This window comes from Amblyomma mixtum, chromosome 6 (assembly GCF_055824585.1).
Source record: "Amblyomma mixtum isolate Tamu chromosome 6, ASM5582458v1, whole genome shotgun sequence".
Lineage (NCBI taxonomy): Eukaryota > Metazoa > Arthropoda > Arachnida > Ixodida > Ixodidae > Amblyomma > Amblyomma mixtum.
Window position 1 is genome coordinate 149,803,438 of NC_143017.1, and position 24,445 is coordinate 149,827,882.

Here is a 24,445-nt window from a genome sequence, read left to right on the forward strand (position 1 = left end):
TCTTCCATAGGAGCAAATGCTCTTACTTTGGAAACGGCCTCTATCGTTCCCGTGGATTAGTAATGGGTTAGCGTCTTCCCTGCCACGGACTACAGACGTGTGTACATTGGAGAAGTTGACGTCGGCGACAATTCACTGCCTCTTACGGTTCGTTTGCTTGTGTTCTGGTTTAAATAGGAGCACATCCGTTAGCTGTGGTATTGATATTTCTGCGTTTTTACCGGTGTTGCACAGACACCCCCTGTAAGGGCACGGTAACCGGCTGTGACAAGCGCTCATCAACATCGGAAAAACGTGGATAGCGTTGCTGCAGTGTGGTCGGATGAGCGGCCCGTTCCCCGCCAGGTGTCGCGAGCTGCTGCGAGGTCTATCGCTTTAAGGTGGCGGTCCCACTCTGACGGTGAGCGGGAACCATTTTTGGCGATATTTGTACGTCGACTGTACCTCGCTCGTTCGCTTCATAAATATGGTTCAGATATCTCCGAAAAGCTAGTTTTCTCTGCTTTTAAAAGATGCATTTGGTTTAACGGTAGCTGCAAGTTTGTTTCAACTGTAAAAGAAAACGCAAAGATGAAAACTGGCAGTTGAGCTCAACTTGTCTCAGGAAATGCAAAATTGTGAAAAACCTCTTGCACCTAGAGAAATATCTTTCGACATACTTTGAGATGTGATGCTAGTGCGCATATTTAAGCATGTAGAAGTACGTGTATAGATTAGTTTATTAGCCACGCTTGTTTGAAAAGCATAGAAAACAGAACAATGTAATCTGCAATAACTTTTGGGATATGCATTGCATTGTGGCGACTTTTTGTACAGTTTGAGATCGTCTAATCGCTCATCCATTCTGAAAATTTCATGCATTTTCCTTGTTTAGTTTAAAAGTTATTCCTGATCAAAGTTAGTGTTTTTTCGAAATAGTTAAAAACGGAATGCAATACTGTTCAGGTAACCAGCGCGTGGCAGCTCTGAGATTTTGCGTGAAGAAACTTAATACTTCGCTCTACGCGGCTAAGCATCACCTTTACTCTACGGCTTTTGGGGAATGCGCAATGTCTAGTTGATTTTAGCTACCTTTTTTGTTCTCCTTATGAAGGGCACAAGCTCTTGAAACGTTCCGCGGCTTCTTTTTTTCTGGCAAATATACTCTTAAAATGTCGGTCTCTCATTCTTTTAATCAACTTGCAACAATTGCCAACAACAAAGTCCACAAAATACAAACAATAATAGCAATAACGCAGCGACATGCGGTAAAGGTAGATAAATGTAGTAAGTAGCGCCATCTACACACATGCACGTGTACTAAATAATCACAGTTCAAAAAAATAACGAGTGTGGCGCTGCTAAACATTTACAATCAGGAGGTGTTCACGAGAGGGAACGATATCTCTATGATGTTTGCACGTTTCCCTCGATTTTGCCCTATGTAGTGTGTGTCGAACTTCCAAGCAGATTTTCGCCATATTGCTTTCCTGGATTGTTTTGTAGCGTAAAGCTAGTAAAGCCACACTACGCGCGAGTGTGCTGCCGCGTGTTATACGCATGCGCGACAACCGCGTGACGTCACGAGAGGCGCAGGTCCGCAGGTGCGTCCCCTCCTCGCCACAGCCGGTGCGAGCTCCTCGCTGCCGGCACCGCCGGGGTAGCCGGGGTGCGCTCCTCTCCGACGCGTGACCTCGTGTTTACGACAGTTGCGCCGCGCGCTACTGCGCCTGCGCGAGGAGGGTGCGCGGAGAAATGACGGTCGCGCTCAACATGTAAGCTCTGGTAAGCTAAGGAGAGTCGAGCAGCTGCCAAACCGCGCAGAAGACTGGAAAATGTAAATTCTTCCGATCCCGAGGTTGTCGCCTGGCAGTTCGTCGTCGAGCAGCCAAGGCGAAACGTGCGGCCGAAACACCGGAGCGCTTTACGCTACGTATATCCAGGCATAGCAGAGCTAAGCCACTGCCAATTTTTTTCACCTGACGCTAGGAAACGCATTCTGGACGTCGTATTATTTTTCGAGGACAGCTTTGGCATTGCTAAAGCGACAGGAAAGGGAAGACATGCTTTCGCTTCGTGCTGCCGGTTGTTCGTTGTTCCGGCTAGCGCTGTGGAGGGGAAGTTGGAGAGCGCTCGATTCGCCTGCACTCACTGCACCAGTTCGGCAAAGTTCTGCGGGTGCGGCGGGTGTGTACCGCTAGTTCCGGCACTTTGAGCGCAGTTTGGCACTGTCTGCTTCCAAAACGGATGGTCGAGTGCAGGCCTGGTCGTCGCTAGCCTTTGCGATGCCAATGAATTGCAGCCAGCTGTTCACAGCCTACATCAGCGGCAGCCAACATCTCGTATCTCATGAAGAAATGTGCAAACACCACATCACAATAACATGTTGCCATGAACCAGCCTCGATCCGTTTCTTCGCAGAACTCGAGCAGCTTTCTAGCTTGTCGACGAGTGAAAGTTACTTGAGTCTCCGCCGTTTATCACAACCTGAAAACCATCATCTGCTTCCATGGCGGCTGCAGCTGCACTATTTCAGCACTAACCATGGAGCAGGTGCAGTTTTCCTGAACTAGACTCGCACTTCTTTCAAACGTGGTTCTTTCAAATGGCGTGGTTCAGAGGGCGCCATGTTCCTCCGCTGAAATGAATCCATGTGGTATATAAGACGGGTACAACTCAAGAACGAAGCAGCACATGCCCATCAAAGGAGACCGCCCAGCCAAGCGCGTCGACCGAACAGTTTTCTGTTCGGTCTCCATAGGCGCGCCGCGACAGCACCGGTGGAGACTGAAGCCGCCACGACCGTCTGTTGCCGAATATGGCCCCACCTGTAACATTCAGCGCTTTAGCGCAAAAGGCGCTCTCGCGCGGACATATGAGAAAGGTGAGCACCCCAGCATCTCCCCCCCCTCCCCCTTTAGTGGCCAGTGCAGCTGAGACAATAAACGGGGCACCACACCTACTAGTACCTTCGCCTTTCTCCCTGTCTTTTCCCCTGCTCCAGCTCAGGTGCTCCTAGAGACGATGGCAGATGCCAGGGCAGCAAAATATTTTCCTTTCTTTTTGCGTTATTATGCGAAGCATATTGCTAGAGCTACCACTCACGCCGTCGCCGTGGGACCCCCACGTGACACCGTGACGTCACACCACGTGACATCGGATGAGAGAGCCGGCCTCCACCTCGCGCCGTCGCCGTGGGACCTCTAGCCGTCACGCCACGTGACACCGTGACGTCACACCACGTGACATCGGATGAGAGAGCCGGCCTCCACCTCGCGCCGTCGCCGTGGGTCCCCTAGCCGTCACACCCGCGCATTCCCGCGCATTTCGAACGCGCGTTCACACTCGGTGTAGGTGAAACGCTCGCTCCACCGGGCAGGCAGACGCGGCTTCCGTGGCAATCCAGGCGCTCACCCAACGCGCGTCTCGGGGTTAGTCGGCGTTCCGCTGTAGCCATGCCGTTGTCTTCCCCCACGACGAAGGCTTCTAGTGGTTGTATTAAAATGACCAAGTATTCAACCAAGGAAAGCCATGTATTACCAAGCCTAGCCACTAATATGCTTCGCATTCCCCAGGCTTAGTCAAGCTGAGCCTCAGCAATTTTTTTTTATTCTTTTAGCCTTATCCCGAACAAATGACACCCACCCTCGGCGACACGGGGACAAATCGCCGACTCCTTCGCTCTCTTTCGCAGGCTTGGCTGCATGCACAGCCACACAAATCGACGTGATTGGGTGGAGAGCTCCCTCTGAGTTGCGTGTGCCTCTTCGTTCTTTTGTTGCAACCGACTATATTGCTGAGAAGTCCCCTTTTCAGGAACTGGCACAAAGGACTGCCCCCTCCCCTTGCTGCGCGCCCCTCCGGCAGGCGGGGTAGACTAGCGCCGCAGGAAAAGAAATTCTCGGAAAATGATTACAAGCACGTTATAAACGGTGTTTACATGACGGGTTGAGCTGAGGATTTGAGCTGAAAACCGGTTACTGGGTTCATGTAAGCGAGTCGGATCCGGGAGTCGAGGGAGCGAGTACAGTCAACTCCGCTGCAGGGGGTGGGTTGACTCACTCGACGCCAACAGCAGATAGCACGTAAACCGGTCGGAGTCTGGTTAGTGGAAGGGGAGGTGATAAATGCGAACCTGTTATTCGCTTGCGCCGTAGCACCTCCGAGGCAGCCGTGCATGCCGCAATCTTCCAGGCTGCCACTGCCCTTTCCCGCTGCGCCGCTCGACTTGTAGCTCGACGCTTGGTGCCGCTGCTGTTGAACCAGTCGCGACTCGCTAAAATCGAGTTCATGTAAACATGCTGTCAAGTTGGGCTGACCTTGCTCAACTTGATCTCCTGGCTCGACCCGCCGATGTCGGGTTCATGTAAACGAGGCTATAGTTGCCTGACAACGGTGTGAAAATAGCAGCTGTTCCTTCAGTTTCCAGGTACGCGCGCGTGGACACGCACGCATACACACACACATACGAGGGCGCACTTTTTCAATCTTTGATCCAACCAAATCGAGTCAAATCGACGCAAGGCAAGAAAGATATACATATCAGCACGCGATGGAAAATTCTGGAGGGAATAAGCAACCTAATGATGCAAACTGTATGCAAGAAAGACGTACGTCTAAAATGAATAAGGGCACGCAGTTGAGGGTCCAAACGAGAGAGGGGAGGGGGTCGCCCTAAGTGCCTACAGAACTATCGCTTTGTAGCCGACCCCCTTTTTTTTTTGGCAGCGTTCCTGCACACCTCCCCCCCCCCCACGTTCTTCGTACAATGTCTATAAAAAAGTCTCGAGTCCGCCTTGTGAATGGTATGCATCTAGCTGTATACTGCATTTTTGTGAACCTTGGCAATATTCCGTCTAAGTTGATCGGAATTGGTTGCAAGGTGCCGCCGCATGCACGACGAATATTTGCTTCTGAGGTAAACACATTCCGACACCCTGCGGTGCTAACCCTCTCAAAAGCAATTTCACGTCTCTTGCGCAATGTCGATTCATCTCAAAGGTAAACAGAAATTGACAATTGCCCACTTCTCTCTGCCTTTTTCTTTACCAACCATAGTTTATAAGGTTGGACAGGCATCCGCTGAGCGTTGACTAAATTGTATAGCTGTCTTTGTTATAGTTTTCTTATCATAAATGCAATACCATTTGATAAAAAAAATATATTTTTTTCAGCTCTAGAGTTTGCAGGTTACACTCTAGACCAGGAGTTTTCCGACTACTACTAATATTACTATGCATCAACAGTGACGAAGTGATTGCACGCGCAAAAGACGAGGGCGGAAGGAAGGACACAAGAAAGGCACCGATTTCAACAATAAGGTTCATTGAAAAAAACAAAACAAAAACGCTAGAAATATATACATGGAACATAAAGATAAATAATTTGCTTTATATCACACCTTCCTTATTTTTGGCGTCCACTTTCTCTTTTCGCTTACTTAGTAATTTGCGCTGTGCAATTATGTCGACAATTATCACTAACTCTCCCAAGTTTCCACTGTATCTACGTTGTGCCTTTTGCTGTGCGGGCTGGGCAGCATTATTTTTTTCTTTTTCATTGCTCCCACTAATATATGTCACGACATTGAAAACAGTAAAGTCTGTAGTCGGGTAAAACTCAAGAACGAAACGGCACATTCCCTCAAAGGAGGCCCTCCAGATAGTAACATCGACGGTACACCTTTCTGTGGCTACTCAGCCAAGGCTAAACAAGAGAGGGAAGGAAACAGTCCTCTGTTCCCGTTTGGACAAAGACGGTACCCTCTTTGCCCCGGCTCTCCAACTTTTTCCCTTCACCCTTCCGGAACCATAGACCGAATAAAGGAAGCCCCACTCTCTTTGGCTTTGGCAAGGGACAGGCAGAGAAAGAAGCATGCGGAACCACCCAAACCACCCCAGCCAACACCTCCCCCCACGCACGACGGGGACTAGCAGCCGGGTTTGCCATGGTTCGTTTGTAATCCTCTGAAGGCAGGCGCAGCAAGAAAAAAAAAAAGCCTTCACGCAGCGCGGGTCAAGAAAGGACCGGACACATATCTCAACATCTCAGCCAAAACCAGTCTCGGGTCGCTCGGGGCAAGACGGGTAGACACTTTCTCAGTGATGGATCAGTGTCGTAGCCTGGTGGCAGAATCTGAACTACTCGCAAGATGGCGGCAGTGGAACCGCCACCTTAAGAGGCGTACTCGATGGAAGACACCGCTGTGTATTTGTGAATGAGTATATAAATGATTAAGTATGGCACCGCCATGCTTGCGCATTGCCGTTTAACGGATAGAGTATTTTCCATGCGGCTAGCGTCCATGACTAATAGAATGTCGCGACTGTCTCGAGCAGTTCGAGAGCATAATAGGGGACAGATGTGAACAACAGCGGCGAGTTGCTTGGTTTGACTTGTTGGTCGAGTTCAGTTGAAAAAAAAACGTGCTTTGTTTGCTCCCGGGAATCGAACTGCGCTGTGGTCGCGACGCATTTTGTTTCAGGCTTCCGTGCGCGTGCCCGCGCTTCGAAGGCCACATTCGCTGTCCTTGAGATGCCCTTGAATTTCGCCCCGAGATCGTTCATCGAGAGCCGCTGTGGCGGTTCCGGGTATCTCTCGCAAAACTGCCGTGGTTGAGAACATTGCACTGGGGCGAACCGGTAGTAAGTACGGTGTTTTTTTTTTCCAGAGCGGTTGTGTAGAAGCTCTGCATTACACATTGCCGCCGAAGTTTTTTTTTTTTTTTCTTTTCATCATTAGGCGCTAATTGAACCCCTAGTGTTCAGGGCAGTCTTGGAATATCCTCTGGAGTCTGATCACCGCGAACAATTTTGTGGCCGCAGATGCGCATCGTATAGTGAGAAGGCTGATCACGATTGCACTCTTGGTGACTGTGGCACTCCGCCACCGGTCGAATGCGGTTTTCCGTCGACGTCGGGCCACTGGCATCGACGACGCGAGGAACCGATGTGGGCGCAGCACGAAGTTTGACGGACTATAAGAACGGACTTTTACGTCATTTGATGACTTACTATCGCACTGGCGTTGATGTGTGACAGAGTATAGGACGAAATGTAGCGCCATCTGTCGAAGCGTGAAACAATCACACGGGGTTACAACACGGACCACAAGGGCGCATTTCAGTGCAAGTTAAATGCAAAAAGATTACGCGTTGAGATTTCGCTGCGCAGTTAAATACCTCGGTTGGTTGCAATTAGTAATCCAAAGTTCTTTACATCGGTGTGGCTGGTGCATAACCCGGGCGCAGCTTTGACATGTATAGTTCCACCGAATCCCTTTGACCGATGCTTTTTTGGACTTTGCCTAAAAAAAGTGGATTTCTTCACTGTTTTCCCGTAGGAAATTTCTCGTCGGGGTTGGTTTTACGGCTGCTCTCCTCCCAAATCCGCCGCTGACCAGACTTGAGGACGGCGTTCTTCGTTTTTCACGAAATGACCGAAACCTGACTTTAAGATCCGGGCGAAATGGCGCAGTACCATCGTGTCAACCTCGCCAACCACTTTATCTATAAGGTTGCTTTTGCGGAGGCAACCGTTGTGTTCCATTGTGCCCTAAAGGTTGGGAACATTGTTTTGCTAACAGTACCGACGCTCTCTCACGTTGGTAGCATGTGTGGAGTACCCCGTATTTCTTCGTCATCCTGCGCTCGAGACGGTGCGGTATATAGCTTTCGTTCCACCCTTTCTTTAGCGAGGTCGTGTGTTTCGTCGTGCTGTGTTTTTCTGCCACTCGCGGTAAGCTTTCTCATCAATTCTACGTGCCTCCCTCAAGCTAACCATTATCACCGCCTGCGCGCAATGAAACTGAGCAACGTAAAAACGCGGTCAGAGCGCAGCAAAAACATTTCCTGTTTTGCACCGAGCACTTCTGCGCGTTAAGAGGCCGTCGTTTTGTCTCAGAAGAGGCTAGTGTTCTTTGCTTTTTTCTTTTCCGCGATGTCTCGCCATGAGCGTCTGCTCTTTGGACGCCTGCATGGAGTTTGCGGAGACCCAGTTAAGAGCCTCTCACTGGTGTACGGGTTGAGAGGGACGGCTGTGGCAGGCTTCAGAAGCTCACGTATACTTCGGCGGCGCCGAGGCCGTAGTCTTGCGCTCTGTTATTTGTACGCTTTATTTTTTTTTTTCCCTGTTCTCGGGTCAGCCGCGTCAGTATAGTTGCGCGCCTCTATTCCGGCCGCTGTAGTTTTTTTTTACATTCGGCGTTCTCTGCGAAACTTTTGTTCTTGTGCACATATATCGCTTTTCGTCGAGGTCTGCAGGGTGCGACGTAGAATTCCCTCCCTCCGACTTTTTTTTTTTGTCATTTTATTGCTCTTTATTGTCGTTTTATTGTCATTTCGTTTGAGTGATCTGCTTTTGCGGGCTTGTTTTGGCATAAAGCGTTCTCACGGGATGAAGAGAACAGCAGCAAATTCCTCCGTGCGTCACCCTCTGACGTTTTCCCGTATTGCGATTTATGCACGCCTAGAGCTAGAGGAGCTTACGGTTATCTCTCCGGCCCGAACGCCGGTTTGACGCGGGAATGAGGAATTGCTAACACCTATTGCCAGCAAACAGACTTTTAGAGAGTTCCGAAGTTGACGCCTACCGTCACATGATCAAATTATTGCAGGAAGCGAGTTTGCTCATTTTTGTTGCCGTAATAACGGCGGCACGATTCCCACAGTTAGAGTTAACGATGATTTCCTTTATCTGAGATCATTGTTCTCCGCGCGGTAATTGCAATGAGTCGAAGCGGCACGGCGACGAAAAACCCTCCGCTCTCCATTGCCGTGTCCAATCGCTCTCCGAGTGGCAAGCATTGCTCGCTGCTTCTGCTTTTCGATAATTGCCCGTTGATGGCAGCGGACGCGTCGGCTCCTTTGTCTGCGTCCATCACGCGCCGATCACATGCCTCCTCGGCCACGTCAGGCGGGGGAGGGGGAAAGTGGGAGTATGGTTTCGAGAGAGGGAACAGTGTTGGTCTTGTGTTTCCAAGAATGCTCTTCCGGGTCCACCGCGCACGTCACGTGGATCGCGGTGTTAATACGCCCCCGCCGGAGCCGATTCATGCGCTGTGGTTGTAGCGGAAGCTTGGCTTTGCGGTTGTTCCGCTCGTTTCACAGGAGGCTGGAAGCATGAGCTTGGCATGTGTTCTTCGCGCACTGCTGTGGTTTTAGCGAGTCCTCTGCTTGAATCGCTTCCAACGCGAGGCTGTACAGTATAGTGTATAGTATTTGTCAAGAATACAGGGGTTTGCTTCCAAGCCGTGTAGCGGGCTCTTAAGCGCATTTGACAGTCCTAAGCTTGGAAAGGTTGAGGACTTAAGTTCGTACCGCCGTCGTGAGATTAGGGGCAAAAACAAAACAAAAAAAGAACATAACCTGGAGTGAAGCAGCGAAGCAATCTCCTCGCCGCTGCTGACACGCGGGCAGCACAGCCTTCCTGGCAGCATCACATTCCAAATTACTTGGTTGAGAGGAGCCGCGCTGCAGGGCTCAGAAGAAGACTCCTTGGGCTGTATACTTTTGACAGAGGCTGTACATCTTTAAAATATATGTAGCAGTAAAGCAGCAATAAGGCGCACATAACCCTCGATTTGTGCTGCTTGCTGTTTGCTTTTCGAAGTGTAACAGTGTGTGGCCGTAAAATATGTGGTCATAGCTTTGCTGCAGTCTAAAGTCGTATGTATCCGACTGTATAGTATAGGCGGGTAACGCTGCAGGTTCAACATAATTTGCGTTGAGGTATAGTTGGCGTTGAGCGTGGTGGCAGCTCCAACATTGACGATTGGCGAGCCCACGTCTGTACAGCGGTGTACGTCCACCGCCGTGAGCTTTGTAGAACGCGGCTTTGGCGAGGGAGTTTTGTTTGTACCCAACGGAGCATTGCTTCAGACGTAATTGTGCACATTGAGTAGTTCGCGCCCTCGCAGTTAGGCTACGTGGCGGATTTCCTCTATTTCATGTCGCGTTCAAAGACGGCGAAGAATGTGAGTTTTTTTTTTTTAAATCTTGCTGATGTTGGGTTTATTAACTTCTCACTGCGAGTGTACATTTCTGTTGAAAGGGAAGAACCATGCTCCTTCCATGTTTCCTTGTTTTTATTCTGTTCACTTAGTCTGTTTGACGTCGGATGATTTGCCTGTACTTTTTTTGCTTCCCGTTGGTCTCATTGAATTTGTCCTCGTACTGTAATCGCCCTTTGTTGCTGTTATTTTGTTGTTACTACTTTGTATTTTTTTTTAACTTTGTGCACTCCTGCCTTGACCACCAAAGGGCAGTCGGCAGTATTTATGAAATAAATAAATAAATAAATCTACCGCGCATGGTCCATTAAGGGCCGAAACGACGTCATTATACTCTAGTAAGATTAACACGGAACTACACATTTCAATTCGCCCCGTAGTATTTGTACTCGTAGATACTGAGAGGCGCTCTTTCCTCGTAACAGTTTTTATGGGGCTTTTCGATTTTGGCCTGCACCCTAAACTTCAGATGCATTTTAGACATTAGGGAGTTTTAAATAGGGCGACCCTATTCTAAAACTTGCTGTTAGTGAATATCAGCACGCATTTTTATTCCAACGATCCTTCAGGTCATTTCGTTCGAAACTTCTAAGCGTTTGGCTTCAGACCCTAATATTTCTTCGCCATGGCTAACTACGTTCCGTCGTATCGTCATCTTGTATCGGGCGCATTATGACGTCCGTTGCAGGGCGACCACTCACTTGGCAAATACTTCTGCTACAACTATGTTGTGGCAGGCGCCGAAGTGTTGTTGGTTGATCTTACGTTGCGCCGTCTCAGCTCTGAAGCTGTAGGTGTTGAGAAAAGCAGTTTCCTCCACTTTTTGGGCCGCCGCGGTGGCTCAGTGGTTACGGCACTCGGCTGCTGACCGGAAATACGCGGGTTCGACTCCGGCTGCGGCGGTCGAATTTTGATCGAGGCGAAATTCTAGAGGCCCGTGTACTGTGCGATGTCAGTGCACGTTAAAGAACCCCGGGTGGTCGAAATTTCCGGAGCCCCCCACTACGGCGTCTCTCATAGCCTTAGTCGCTTTGGGACGTTAAACCCCATAAACCAAACCAAACCAAACCACTTTTTGGAGCTACGGCATATTATGCCGTTATATAATCATGCGAGTACCACAACACAGCCCCGACGTCCGCTCAGGTTACGCGTGTTGTTCTCCGTGCTTTTTATGCGACTGCAACCACCCTTGTTCTATGTTTTTCCCTGGTGACGCACTGTGTAAGTCTGCGCTGCTGTTGACGTCGGCAGCTTTGTGCCCTTTCTGTATGTTCTTGTTCGTTTCGACCTGAGGTTCTCGCTGGCGTTGGTCGATTGGGACTGCTTTGCATTGCACGCAGCTCACTGCGTTTCGCAAGCGATGCCGGGACGACCCGTTTGGTTGTAGTCGCTCTGTGTGTGCTTGGCTCCTCAACGACCTCGCGGCATTACATTCGGCTTGCCACTCTACGCTAATAAGAAGGCAAAAAAAAAAAGGTGAGAGAAAGGAGGGGAGGTGAAGGGGGAGACAATGGAGAAACGCCGTCATGGGCAGACAAAGGGAAGAAAGAGAACGAGGGGGACGGAATGGTGGGACACGACGGCTCCCGCCCAGTGTTCTGAGCCGTAGCCTAGTTCAGGCGGTCTTTTTTTTCCTTCGTATTGGAGAATTTCAGATAACTGGGCGTAGTAGTAACTAGACACAGCAGTTGGCAGGACTAGCTGTTCCATGCGGTGCCCACCACACTCACGTAGCGGTTATAAATGAACCGCTATAACCATGAGGAACCGTGGGTGACAATTCATGCGCGAACAAGGCCGGCCTATAGTAATGATTCTATTTTTATTTTTATTTCTTTTGCTCGCTTTTTTGTGATTGACTTAAGCGACACCCTCTCAAGCCAACCGCGCCGCCGAGGTTACGCCTAATAACTTGTAATCATACCCCAAGCCTTGCACATATACCCTAGCAGCCGCCTCTACGGTCTTCGCTCATAAATGATAAGCCGGCTTCGCCTGTGTGTTGCGTGTCCTCTTAAAATGCTACAAAAGCAGATCTTGAAAACGGAGCCTATACAGCCGCATAGTTCATGTGTATTATGCAGCAGAACATGTTCGCGTGGCTGTCTTGACGACACCAGGTGTGCCTGTGAAGGAGCGACATGTGTATTCGGTACGTTGTCTTCGTTTTGCACTATTTGTAGGGCAACGTGCCAGTTAGGGGAAGGCAGCCTAAATCATTATGAAAGACTGCTGTTGTAAGAGGCGTTCTTGCACACCTATAGTCGGATACATCGTAAGTCTGCAGTGAAGGTCCGTCCACATTCAGGACCACCGCACAGAATTCCTCCTCGACGAAAAAGTACTCCGTTGTTGAAACTTTTCTTGTGTACCTAAATCAGAAGCTTATCGCAAGAAAAAAAGAAACGATAAGCTCTAGAGCTTTTATACCTGGCTTCTTTAAGGTAGTCAAACATCAAAAAGCTGACTTCGTTTACTGTTACGATCGGCCAGCGGAGTAATACAGGACGCCGCGGTCCGTGGCCCAGTGTTAGCAACTGCTTTTATTTTTTTTTAAAGCTGTATCATACTTTAGGCTTGGAGTATAGTTCCAGAGCAATTCATTTCTCTTTTCTTTTTGCATTTCAGTGTGCGGTTGCAATGACGCGCTCGAGTGACGCAGCCAGTAGAGGCAGGGAAAGTGAAAGTGCGCGGGGCCCTCTGCCCCGCCTGCTCGGAAAGGGCGGCCGCACTTGGGACCGTCGCTCGCGGTCGCAGGCGTCGTCGTTCGGCTGGGCGCGAAAGACGGGCGTGCGCGGGCGATAGCGACCGTTAGTGGCGTCGAGTAGATTGCATTGTCTTTTCGGACGGCTGTGATAAGGGACCGGAGGAAGAGGCACTGATTGCGGACTGACTGGCCGGTGGTGCTGGAGGGGTGGGTGGGCGGTTTTGGGGGTGGTAGTGGTCGCCGATAGAGCAAGCTTTGGGTGACGTATATAGCGCGCGGCACATTCCCGCGCTCTCGTTTTATTTTTTCTTTGGGGGGGGGGGGGGGTTCACACCCACGGTCGCACTTTCCTCAACAACCTCCCCAATCCTGGTGTTCCTATCTACGTCCTCTGCCTGTGTTTGCTTCCGTTTTGATTTTAGGTTTCTGGTGTCTTTGTGCGCTCTGGCTTTCTGACAACAAAATTTCTATAGCGTGCACTGAATCGATGATAAGGCGCTTCTATTTGCACTGACAACGCTGCACCGGCTCGATCGCAGTATGCGGCGATGCGCGCAGCATTGTAGAAGTATTTTCTTTTTCGTTCATCTCGCGTAATATCTATGGCAGACCTTGCAATATCTTGCGACTGCCGCGTGGGTATGGGTACGTGTCCACACGACGAAGCAGTCAAACATGTTTTGCGTCTACGGCGCCCGCCTTGAGGGCGGACCCGAGCAGCTGTGTTCAACTTGCATGAGCTGGGCACAGGGTCGTACTGTTCCCCGAGCCATATAGCACCTTGGGCCGACTGACGTGACCGAATAAAAAAGGGTGGTGTGTGTGTGTGTGTGTTCGAGCGCTTGTCTGTTGTGCGTGTAGCTCTTTCGGGATTTCTTGTTGGCCTGCAGGTCATTGCCGTACGATCGCTGAAGGTGTTGGGCATTTGGGGCAAATGACCAGGGTTTGATCATATGTGGAGAAGGGTTCTTTAAATTCCGCTTCTCGCTTCGGGTGCAACAGGAGAGTTACCGCACGGCAAAAGAAAAAAAAAAAAGGGATGACGCGAGAGGCAGAACTCAGTCGCAGCTGCAGGCTGACCTCGCGCCCCCGTATCGTCGCGCCGTTCGCACTTTCTTCCTCGGTCTTGAGTGCACTGTTCCCGACAAGCAGGACGGCCACGCAAGGCTGCGGACTCCTCCCGAGCAAGCGGCGCGCGGGGTCTTCGTCACTGTTGGGAAAGAAAACGAGTGCCCCCGTTATCGCTCGACATTGCACGCGCTGCTCGCCCTTGTTCTTCGCTGCTGGAGACAATGCCAGCCCGTTCTCAGAAATCTCCCTCCCTCTCGCATCGATTACGCCCACGGCGAGCATATTCGGGGCGTGGAGCGGCACGCGGAGATTGCGACAGCTCGCTGCGCTGGAAACGAGCCCTCCGGAGTGTGTGTGCGCGGAGCCTTGCATACTCGCGCCTATCTTTCCTTTTCCCCCGCATAGCAATGCTTCCTGCGTCCGTTGCCGTCACGGATACGCGGTGTGAGGGGGGAGATAAGGGAGAGAGAACAGAAGGCGGATGCTTTTTTCGGACGGTTAAATGAGCCCGCTTTTCTGCGAAAGAAAAATTCAAAATGGGCTGTCGGTTGCGATTATTCGGCGCTCCGCTGAGCAATCGTCTATTAAAAAGCTGTAACCCGCGAGAATTCTGTGAGTAGGCCATGTAATCACTGGGAACGTGGGATGGGGCGCGTGGCTGCTTTCATCGGGCAGGGTCGCAGCTTTGCATGTGATTAACGGTGGTGCAATTGGGTGAGAGAGTGAGTGGACAGTCGATGGTTGAGACAGGTGCCAGGTAATGGCCAGGTTGCGACAGGCTCAAGTGTAGACGGGAACGCGCACCCTGAACATTCTGCTTCTGTAAAATTCGAGCCGCCGATTCCATGTCGTTTTTTTTTTCTTTTCCTCGTATCGGGGTCTCTTGTCTCTCACCTACAATTTCAGTTTGCCTTCAGTTGACCCCACGATACCGCGGCGTTTTTTTTTTTTTTTTTTTGACTGCTAGAAAGCTTTGCTCTTGGGACCAGTGCACTGCAGATACGCTTCATCGAACCCGGACGTGCACGTCTGCCAGCATCATCCAGCTCACCATTTGTTTGCGTTCGGCAATCGCTATCTGGGGAGCCTTTTCTCCGTGCTCGTTGAAACCTCTTAGCGGTCGGTCAGTCCGTGCGTGCGTGCACTCTTCCTTTTCTTCTCCCTATCTCAACGGCTCGTTCTTGAGCCTGCTTCGAAGGCGTCTTCGGCAAACACCTCGAGGCTGTTCAGCGGTTGCCCGACAGCCTTTCGTGTGCGGCTCTGCGTCGCCAGGGGCGCTTATCCCGACCGTTTTGTCTCGGGCGCTGGAGTGGCCCGCTGTCCAGAACAATGGCCGCGCGACTGCGGGCCGTTGTGTGACGAGTGGCCGCGTTGTAGGCGGAGGGTGAGGCCGCTTGTGAGCAAGAAAAGAGAATGAGGAGGTGGAGGATGCGATGGAAAGACGTGGCCGCCGCCGTTTCGTTGCGCGATGATCCCAGTGCGGATTGATACCCCCTTCCCCTCCCGTGGCGACGACGCCGCAGCTGCGATAACGGACGGCCTTGACTCCCTCCGAGATTCCTTTTCAGTGTGTCGTGCCTTGCGCGAAGCTTCCACGTGCAGGTGTGCGCGTGCGTGTGCGTGTGTGTGTGTGTTTCACAATCGCAAATGGCATACGTTCGTCACTACTTTCAAAAGGCTTTTACGTTTCCGAGCGCAGGTTTTTTTTTATGTCTTGACTGTGACCACTTTTAGCTAGAAACAAGCGGCAGTGAATTCGGCTGCAGGCGGAACTATGCTACAGCGTTTGCCGGAAATGCAGTTGCAAGATCCATGTCGGTGGACTTGCGGTGGCTTGCGGTGGACGATCGACTTGTTAATTAAGAGGCGTTTCCGGGCCCTCCTCGGGCGAGGAATCAGAAGTTTCGTTCAGTTTTTTTTTTTTACATTGCCGTGAGTTTGCATTAGACGTGGTTTTGAACGCTTTTATTGCATACCGAACGAAGAGGGCTTTTTGATGTCCCTGTCACACGGGCACCCCCTAACGGCTTTTAGAGTCAGGTACATGTCTTGAAAGGTTGTTGCTGCGACGCGCGTCTCTTCTTTTCTTTTTCTCTTTCCTCTGACCTTTTAATTCTCCTCTATCTGCACGTGGCAGCGGTGGTGGCTCGGCTCGAGCCAGTAGGCAGGCCCGTGCAATTTCCTTTTCCTCCTCCTCCTCCCAGCCACAACAACAACAACAACATCATGTCTTGAAAACCTCTTTGTGACAAAGGCACGGTACTTTGCGACGAAGGACCTTGTAGGTGGCAACCAGCGCTTCGGGGCTTCAGAAGAAGCCCAAGGGAGCAGTCTTTTGAGAAGCTGCGAACGCAGCGCCATTCAGTGTAGAAAACTGAAAGCAAAGGAGAAAATGTTGAGAGGCTGATGATGTCTAGAACAGTGTATATATGTGGAGCAGGCTTGTCTGTTCTTTTTTTGGAAGGTGTTAAGTGTTTTTTATTGCACGGGTCTCAAAGGTGTGAAGACGTAGAAACAGAGCGGGATCCGGTGGGCCAGGATGGCAGTGTACGGCTGTTGACGACTGGAACCGTTAGCTCTTGTTATAAATTCTTGGCTCAACGAAGGAGTGGAACACTCCGCTTCAGTTTTGGTGGAACTCACTTCTGGCGCCTTGTGCGCACTGAGTTGTAGAATTGTTTTGGATATCTTCCACCCAGTACAGCTGGGTGTAAACGAAGCGCTTCAACTCTTGAACAGTAAAAATTTTTACCTAGCCAATCTGGCGCTTTAATAAAATTTTGGGTTTGTGATGCGGGAACTGGCGCGGAGGAAATAAAAATAGATAGGCACGTGAAAAGGTGTACATGGAAAAAACATCAAAGGTTTCGTTCTTCTTGCGCCGCCTTTCAACAGGCCGAAAATCGCCCACAATCCGTACCCTCAAAATTGCGGAAAGCCATCGCTCACCTCTTCTCACCGAGCCGAGATGTCAAAAGCGAAAGCCGGCGCCATCACTTATAGGGGATGAACGAGCCGAAAACCCCTGCTTCGAGAACGGAGGATCGGCTGTTCTGGAGCGGCAGGCTGTTGTTTCCGGGTGCGATGTTCTTTCGAACATGGCCGCCCCCTTGCATGCTGTTATACACTCTAAACACAAATACGCCTATATGGGAAGAAAAAGGGTGTAAGCTTTGCTCTGGCGCCCTCCCAACATGGCCGTCCCTTGCGTGCTGTTGTACACTCTGGACATGAATGCGCCTGTATGGGAATAAAAAGGGAGTAAGCGGTGCTCTAGCGCCCTCCCAAAATGGCCGTCCCTTGCGTGCTGTTGTACACTCTGGACATGAATGCGCCTGTATGGGAATAAAAAGGGAGTAAGCGGTGCTCTAGCGCCCTCCCAAAATGGCCGTCCCTTGCGTGCTGTTGTACACTCTGGACATGAATGCGCCTGTATGGGAATAAAAAGGGAGTAAGCGGTGCTCTAGCGCCCTCCCAAAATGGCCGTCCCTTGCGTGCTGTTGTACACTCTGGACATGAATGCGCCTGTATGGGAATAAAAAGGGAGTAAGCGGTGCTCTAGCGCCCTCCCAAAATGGCCGTCCCTTGCGTGCTGTTGTACACTCTGGACATGAATGCGCCTGTATGGGAATAAAAAGGGAGTAAGCGGTGCTCTAGCGCCCTCCCAAAATGGCCGTCCCTTGCGTGCTGTTGTACACTCTGGACATGAATGCGCCTGTATGGGAATAAAAAGGGAGTAAGCGGTGCCTCCCAAAATGGCCGTCCCTTGCATGCTGTTGTACACTCTGGACATGAATGCGCCTGTATGGGAATAAAAAGGGAGTAAGCGGTGCTCTAGCGCCCTCCCAAAATGGCCGTCCCTTGCGTGCTGTTGTACACTCTGGACATGAATGCGCCTGTATGGGAATAAAAAGGGAGTAAGCGGTGCTCTAGCGCCCTCCCAAAATGGCCGTCCCTTGCGTGCTGTTGTACACTCTGGACATGAATGCGCCTGTATGGGAATAAAAAGGGAGTAAGCGGTGCTCTAGCGCCCTCCCAAAATGGCCGTCCCTTGCGTGCTGTTGTACACTCTGGACATGAATGCGCCTGTATGGGAATAAAAAGGGAGTAAGCGGTGCTCTAGCGCCCTCCCAAAATGGCCGTCCCTTGCGTGCTGTTGTACACTCTGGACATGAATGCGCCTGTATGGGAATAAAAAGGGAGTAAGCGGTGCCTCCCAAAATGGCCGTCCCTTGCATGCTGTTGTACACTCTGGACATGAATGCGCCTGTATGGGAATAAAAAGGGAGTAAGCGGTGCTCTAGCGCCCTCCCAAAATGGCCGTCCCTTGCATGCTGTTGTACACTCTGGACACGAATACGCCTATATGGGAATAAAAAGGGAGTAAGCGGTGCTCTGGCGTCCTCCCAACATGGCCGTCCCTTGCATGCTGTTGTACACTCTGGACATGAATGCGCCTGTATGGGAATAAAAAGGGAGTAAGCGGTGCTCTAGCGCCCTCCCAAAATGGCCGTCCCTTGCATGCTGTTGTACACTCTGGACATGAATGCGCCTATATGGGAATAAAAATGGAGTAAGCGGTGCCTCCCAACATGGCCGTCCCTTGCATGCTGTTGTACACTCTGGACACGAATACGCCTATATGGGAATAAAAAGGGAGTAAGCGGTGCTCTGGCGTCCTCCCAACATGGCCGTCCCTTGCATGCTGTTGTACACTCTGGACATGAATGCGCCTGTATGGGAATAAAAAGGGAGTAAGCGGTGCTCTAGCGCCCTCCCAAAATGGCCGTCCCTTGCATGCTGTTGTACACTCTGGACATGAATGCGCCTATATGGGAATAAAAAGGGAGTAAGCGGTGCCTCCCAACATGGCCGTCCCTTGCATGCTGTTGTACACTCTAAACACAAATACGCCTATATGGGAAGAAAAAGGGTGTAAGCTTTGCTCTGGCGCCCTCCCAACATGGCCGTCCCTTGCATGCTGTTGTACACTCTGGACATGAATGCGCCTGTATGGGAATAAAAAGGGAGTAAGCGGTGCTCTAGCGCCCTCCCAAAATGGCCGCCCCTTGCATGCTGTTGTACACTCTGGACACGAATACGCCTATATGGGAATAAAAACGGAGTAAGCGGTGCTCTAGCGCCGTCCCAACATGGCGGTCCCTTGCGTGCTCTTGTCCCGTGTCCCTGTGCACTCTAAACACGGATACGCCTATAATGGGAGTAAAAAGGTAGTAGGCTTTCCTCTTGCGCAGTCCCTTTCCTCAAAGGGAATGCGCTAGAGGACAGCTTACTTCTTTTTTTTGCTCCTTTCTTTTTAGAGTGTACATGGTTGACTTCAAACTCCCTGAGAGAGAGAAAAAAAAAGAAACGCGCAAGTGTACCTCGAGCAGATGCGTCGTTGTCTTGTGAGCGCATGAGCACTGTTGTCTTGTATTTGATGCGCTGAAGATCGGCTCACGATGTTCGCTTTGCTGTGCTCATAACGCGCCTATACAGCCCGTCGTCACTGTATACAGACGCGGTGCATGGAAGAGTGACGGAATTGAGTTGACCTCCCGTCCGGTGTCTTTGTTCTTTGTAAATGGGCGCGGTGTCCCGTCTTGAAGGAAACAGCCCGATGAAGGAAGGGCTGCCGACCCTCTGCAGCGCACAGTACCGCACTGTCGGATGTTCTGCCGCTCCTGGTGTTGGCCGTACGGCGTATCTGGTGTTCATCTCTGGCGCACTGATAAACTGCCGTCTGTAAACCTGTCGTCACTTCTGCAGACTCGCAAGAAAAAAAAAAAGAAAACTATCTCTGGCTTTTTGTACGCTATGGAGTTCCGCGCGCGGGAGGATGGTTTTAGGTTTATATTGGTAAAAGCCCTGAATAGGCGATTAAAGCGGGCTCCAGGAAGGTTTACAGGCGCTATGCTAAAGTGTTGCTGAAAGCATGCCACAAGGCATGCCGCATGTGGTTCTGAGCCATTTAAGCATGGGGCGCTTTGCTCCAAATGTCATCAGGCGCAGTCGGTCCGTTAGGCTTAGCGCTCCGGCTAGCTCTTAATGCTGGCTCACATGCAAGCGACTGAGCGGTTGAGTGGCGCATGTCAGCGTAAAATTTCCAATTTGTTGGAACCTCGCCGCTGCAGTCGCTGGAGCCGCCGCCTCCGTTCTAGAGAGGGTGTATGCGTCGCGGCGGCGAGATTCGCGAGCGTTATGGGAGAAACTTCTCTCTGGCCTGGTTGAGTTGGCTGTTTTTAGGTGATGGGAAATTTCGCGGCAACTGCGCATTCTCGAGAAGCGATCCCCCCAACCTTTGACGCACTAATCAAGCCACTTGCCGTAAACTTGACTTGGCGTTGCTTACCAACTCCTGACCGCGTTGGTTTCGTTTCTCTTCGCGATTGCTTCCTCGGCCGACTTTTAATGGAAGGGAAATTTTGTCCTAGAAAGCGCCCCTGGTAGATTGAAAAGGACGCGCACCGGCCACGTATCTCCGTTCTTTAGCGTTCGTTAATAACCCGTCCCGCTAGTAGAATGCGCCGAAGCTGCCTCGGAATACTAAATGCTCGTTATAAGCGCCTCGGTAATGCGAAAAGGAGCTCCTTACGTCAAAGTCGAGGAGGACAGCAGAAGCGGAGAGAGGTAGCTGTGAGACGTAGCGGAGGCGGAAAGTCGGCGCACGCAGTAGGGCAACGAATTCATAACTGACAGAAGCTTAATAAGAGGAGCGTCAAAAGACCAACACAAAGGACAGGACGTGGCACTACTGTGCTGAAGGCAACGTAGGTAAGCCTACGTGTAGAGTAACCAACAGAAGAGGAAAAAAAGCTTGAAGAAGGGAAGGCAACGTAGAAAACAGCTCGGAATCGGCAATGTATAGCGGAGGGCGTACGAAGGGAGAGGGGGGGGGGGGGGGGGTCGTCCCAACGGGGGTCGAAAGGACCGTTATGAGGCTATACACGGCGACTGCACGGGCGGCTTATTCATTCGCTTAATTCGGGTGAAAGCACCTTGCGCGGTCTGCCGTTCTGTAACATCGGAGGTGGCGGCGTCGATTAGGGCCCCATGTCGGCGCATTGGAATCACGTCCTGCCCTTCCCGTCGCCCGGGGTGACCGCGGCCGAGCGGCGCGGTATATACGAGCAGTGTCCCGTCGCAACGGCACGTCCGGCTTTTCTCTTTGTGGTACGAGCGCGCCCATTGCTGGCCAAGCACAACTGCCATCACAGCGGCGTCTCCATGCGCCCGGCCTCGCATGTTCTGCTGCTGCCCCGTTTGGGCGCGGAGTTGGTAGCCGATGAGCGATGTCTTCTTCGTTTCCGCAGTAGTTTTCATTCTTCCTTCTTGCTTTTGGCTTCCGACTCGACTGTATTTCTTTTTTTTTTCGAAATGTTCCGTCTCTTTTAGGTTTCCTTTTTGAAGAAGCTGTTACGCTGAGAAACACGGCTGTCTGTGCACACCCTCCATGTCGTCTCTGTCTCGCATGGAGGGTTGCCCCCCTTTCTTTCGTTTCCATTCGTGGCGGTTTCCAGTAATCGTATTTTTCTCCTCTTTCTCCGACGTCGTCTGCGGGACGACCTGTCGCTGCCGTTGCCAAGCCTTTTTATTCTTTAATTTCACAGCAATAGCTTCAGGGGTGGGGTATTCGGCGTGAAGACTCCAGCGCCCGCCTGCTGTCCACACATTGGCATGTCTGTTATGCATATGGACCGCGGGAAGTAGCCCAAGGGGTGAGGGAGAAGGCGGCAGCTATTTCCGAAGTTAGCCGGAGCCATGTGGGCTTGTGGATACACGCTTCAAAGAGCGGGCCATCTGTGATCATGTATAGCCAAGGTAGTCCAGGGGATGGAAGAGAAATGGTTTCCGCTGCAAAAGGGGGCTGAAAGTCTCAGAGCTGTTACTTATGCGAGGGGTGTGAGGGGTAGGGATGCGTGGCAGCTGTTGTGGTGACTAAGTACCGCGTGGACTTGTACAATTGTTCTCAGAGTGTGTGGCATGACAGTGATGCTAAATGAGGTGTTACAGCGAAGTGGCTGTGACAACCCTTTTTGCCAGCGCCAAGGCTTCTCTTCTCTTTCGAGTTTTGACAGTGGCGCTACCAATCATCGCGTCCCACCGTCGAACGACTTAATTCTGCCTTGTTCGACAAGGCCCATTGCGTCCCAGAGTTGTGACCGTATATCTGGCCGCCCTCTTTTTTCTTTCCTGCTTTTTTTAAAAACTTATTCAGATGTCAGAAATGATTATTGTCGGTCTTCGTAGCTTTTCCCCTGCATGTGACCGCTGTATGGCCGCTTCCACTATAAGCAGGTAGCTGGAAGCCCAAAGACGAAGAGCTTCAGTAGAGGTTATACCGCTACGGTGTAGTGCGTTACCGCCAGTCGCCAACAGCGGATGCTCAGATGGCCTTGAAGCACTGCCTTTGTATGCACTATTGGAGGCTGGCGTTAGTGGCATGCGGTAACGCTACATAAAGCGCTCTGCTGCCTCCACTGTCTGTAAACATGTAGGAAATCCCAGTGCCTCTTGCTTTCCGACGCTTTAATGCCGCGGTATTGATTACGGCCACATGCAACTCTTTTTTAACCGCCGAGCAGATCGTGCGCCGAAAGCCGTCGCCGCTACCATACCCTGTACATTCGGTGTGCCGGCCCCGTGTGTTTGGAGAAGCGCCCTCGTCCGGCTGCCTTAGTAACGCCGCCGCGCAAGACTTGATTAGCCAAATGGCCTAACGCGTGCGCGGTGGTCAGAGGCCACGGCGCACGTTTTCAGCTGCGGCGTGCCGCCACGATCGACCAAGAGCGCGCGCGCGCGCGCGCGCGATACGAAAGCTCCGAAGTGTCGGCCGTGTTTCCCTGTCGGTGTATACCTCGCATTACGCTTGTGTATACGTTCCGCCTTTTGGGACGAAATGAGAGTTAGGCGCACCTGCCGCGCGCGTGCTAGCTGCGGTTGGCTGCTGAGCAGAGGTGCGCATTTGAGCTGAAAGAATTCGACCTTGCCTCATCCTGAAATAAAATTTGGGGACCTCACTCAACCTCGACCTCCTTAGCGTGCGTGCTGTTCTTTTTCCCTTTTGTGTGCTGGCCTGAAGGGCGTTTTTTTTTTCTGACAAAGGATAGACCACCAAAGAGCCTAACTTCCTGTCAGTGCTTCCACCCTGCGTCACACGAGATTTCCTGCTTCATGCTGGTAAATAAATAAATAAATGTCCAAAATTGCGCCAAAGTGGCTATCTTCTGCAATGGGGTTACCAGAATTTCGGGTAGGGCGATTTCAGTATCTACAGAATACGTTCGCGCATTAAAAATGAAGCAGCCGTAGTGGACTGTTCGCTAGTTCGCACGCACGCACGCTAAACGTGCCTTGAACCGCCTGCAGCGCCTGTAGTGCTCGCCCCGGTCGATGCTTGTCTAGTCGCACCAGTTGAAGCCACGCCGAAATTGCCGCTGGCACTCGTTGTGCGGACAATCGTAGTCTGGAGTTCACTATGCGCCTCGCAAAAACGCTTCACCTATTGAAATTGCAAGCGGCTAGTTTTGTAGTGCGTGGGATTATATGGAAGCTACAGTGGGCCGACCGGCCCACAGCAGCGTAGCAGCCAAGAAAGTGCAGCACCCGGGAACGCAAGGTGGTTTTACTAAAGTATTCAGTTTCTTGGTTTGGTTTGTAGGGTTTAACGTCCCAAAGCGACTAAGGCTATGAGAGACGCCGCAGTGGAGGGCTCCGGAAATTTCAACCACCTGGGGTTCTTTAACGTGCACTGACATCGCACAGTACACGGGCCTCGAATTTCTCCTCCAAAGAAATTCAGCCGCCGCGGCCGGGATCGAACCCGCGTCTTTCGGGCCAGCAGCCGAGCACCATAGCCACTGGGCCACCGCGGCGGCATTCAGTTTCTATACTGACGCTTCGCAACTGAGCTTAAAATACTCTTTGCCCTCCGTGCTGTGGTACGTGCTTTGCCGTTCCTGGAATGTGGGAATGCTGGCTGTGAGCATGATTTCAACGAGAGCAAAATCATTGCAGGTAATCAGGCGAGCCTTGGAATTACAACTACCGTCGGACGTCGTTATAACGAAACAGTTTATAAGCCCCGCCGCGGTGGCTCAGTGGTTACGGCGCTTGGCTGCTGGCCCGAAAGACGCGGGTTCGATCCCGGCCGCGGCGGCTGAATTTCGATGAAGGCGAAATTCTAGAGGCCCGTGTGCTGTGCGATGTCAGTGCACGTTAAAGAACCCCAGGTGGTCGAAATTTCCGGAGCCCTTCACTACGGCGTCCCTCATAGCCTGAGCTGCTTTGGGACGTTAAACCCCAATAAACCAAACCAAACCAAACCAAACCAAACCGAACCGAACCAAACCAAACAGTTTATAACGAATATTGGATATAACGAAGGAATGACGATTCCCTTTGGAAGCCTGGTCAACACGGGCTATAACGAAGCTGCGGCTGTAACGAAGTAATCGCCGAGCCGCTTCTTCGTTATCATTTTGACGAGGTTCAGCTGTATCACCAGCGTTCGCAACCTAAAAATTTGCAGAAATGGCCTTGAAGGTAATGTTCTTGAGGTGCTGGAGGCAAGAGATTTCCTTGAAGTATTGATATGTATGCCGGGATGCACTTCCTTCATAGTTTTCTTCTGAATGAGCTAGCCACGTTTGGAAATTGAGTGTAGGCGCTCCAGAC

At 51.3% G+C, this 24,445-nt stretch overlaps 1 protein-coding gene across 2 annotated transcripts in view; it reads left to right on the plus strand.

The window, feature by feature from the left end:
- Positions 1–24,445, plus strand: part of Polr2H (DNA-directed RNA polymerases I, II, and III subunit Rpb8) — a 136,942-nt gene that overhangs the window by 63,313 nt on the left and 49,184 nt on the right. Inside the window, exon 3 of one of the 2 annotated variants that reach the window (XM_089549597.1) lies at positions 16,664–23,442. The exons of the other annotated variant lie outside the window; for it this stretch is intronic. Within the exon in view, the coding sequence (XP_089405723.1) occupies positions 16,664–16,938 (275 nt within the window). The 3' untranslated portion in view covers positions 16,939–23,442. Of the gene's footprint in view, positions 1–16,663; positions 23,443–24,445 lie in introns of those variants that run through there. 2 annotated transcript variants of the gene reach the window in all.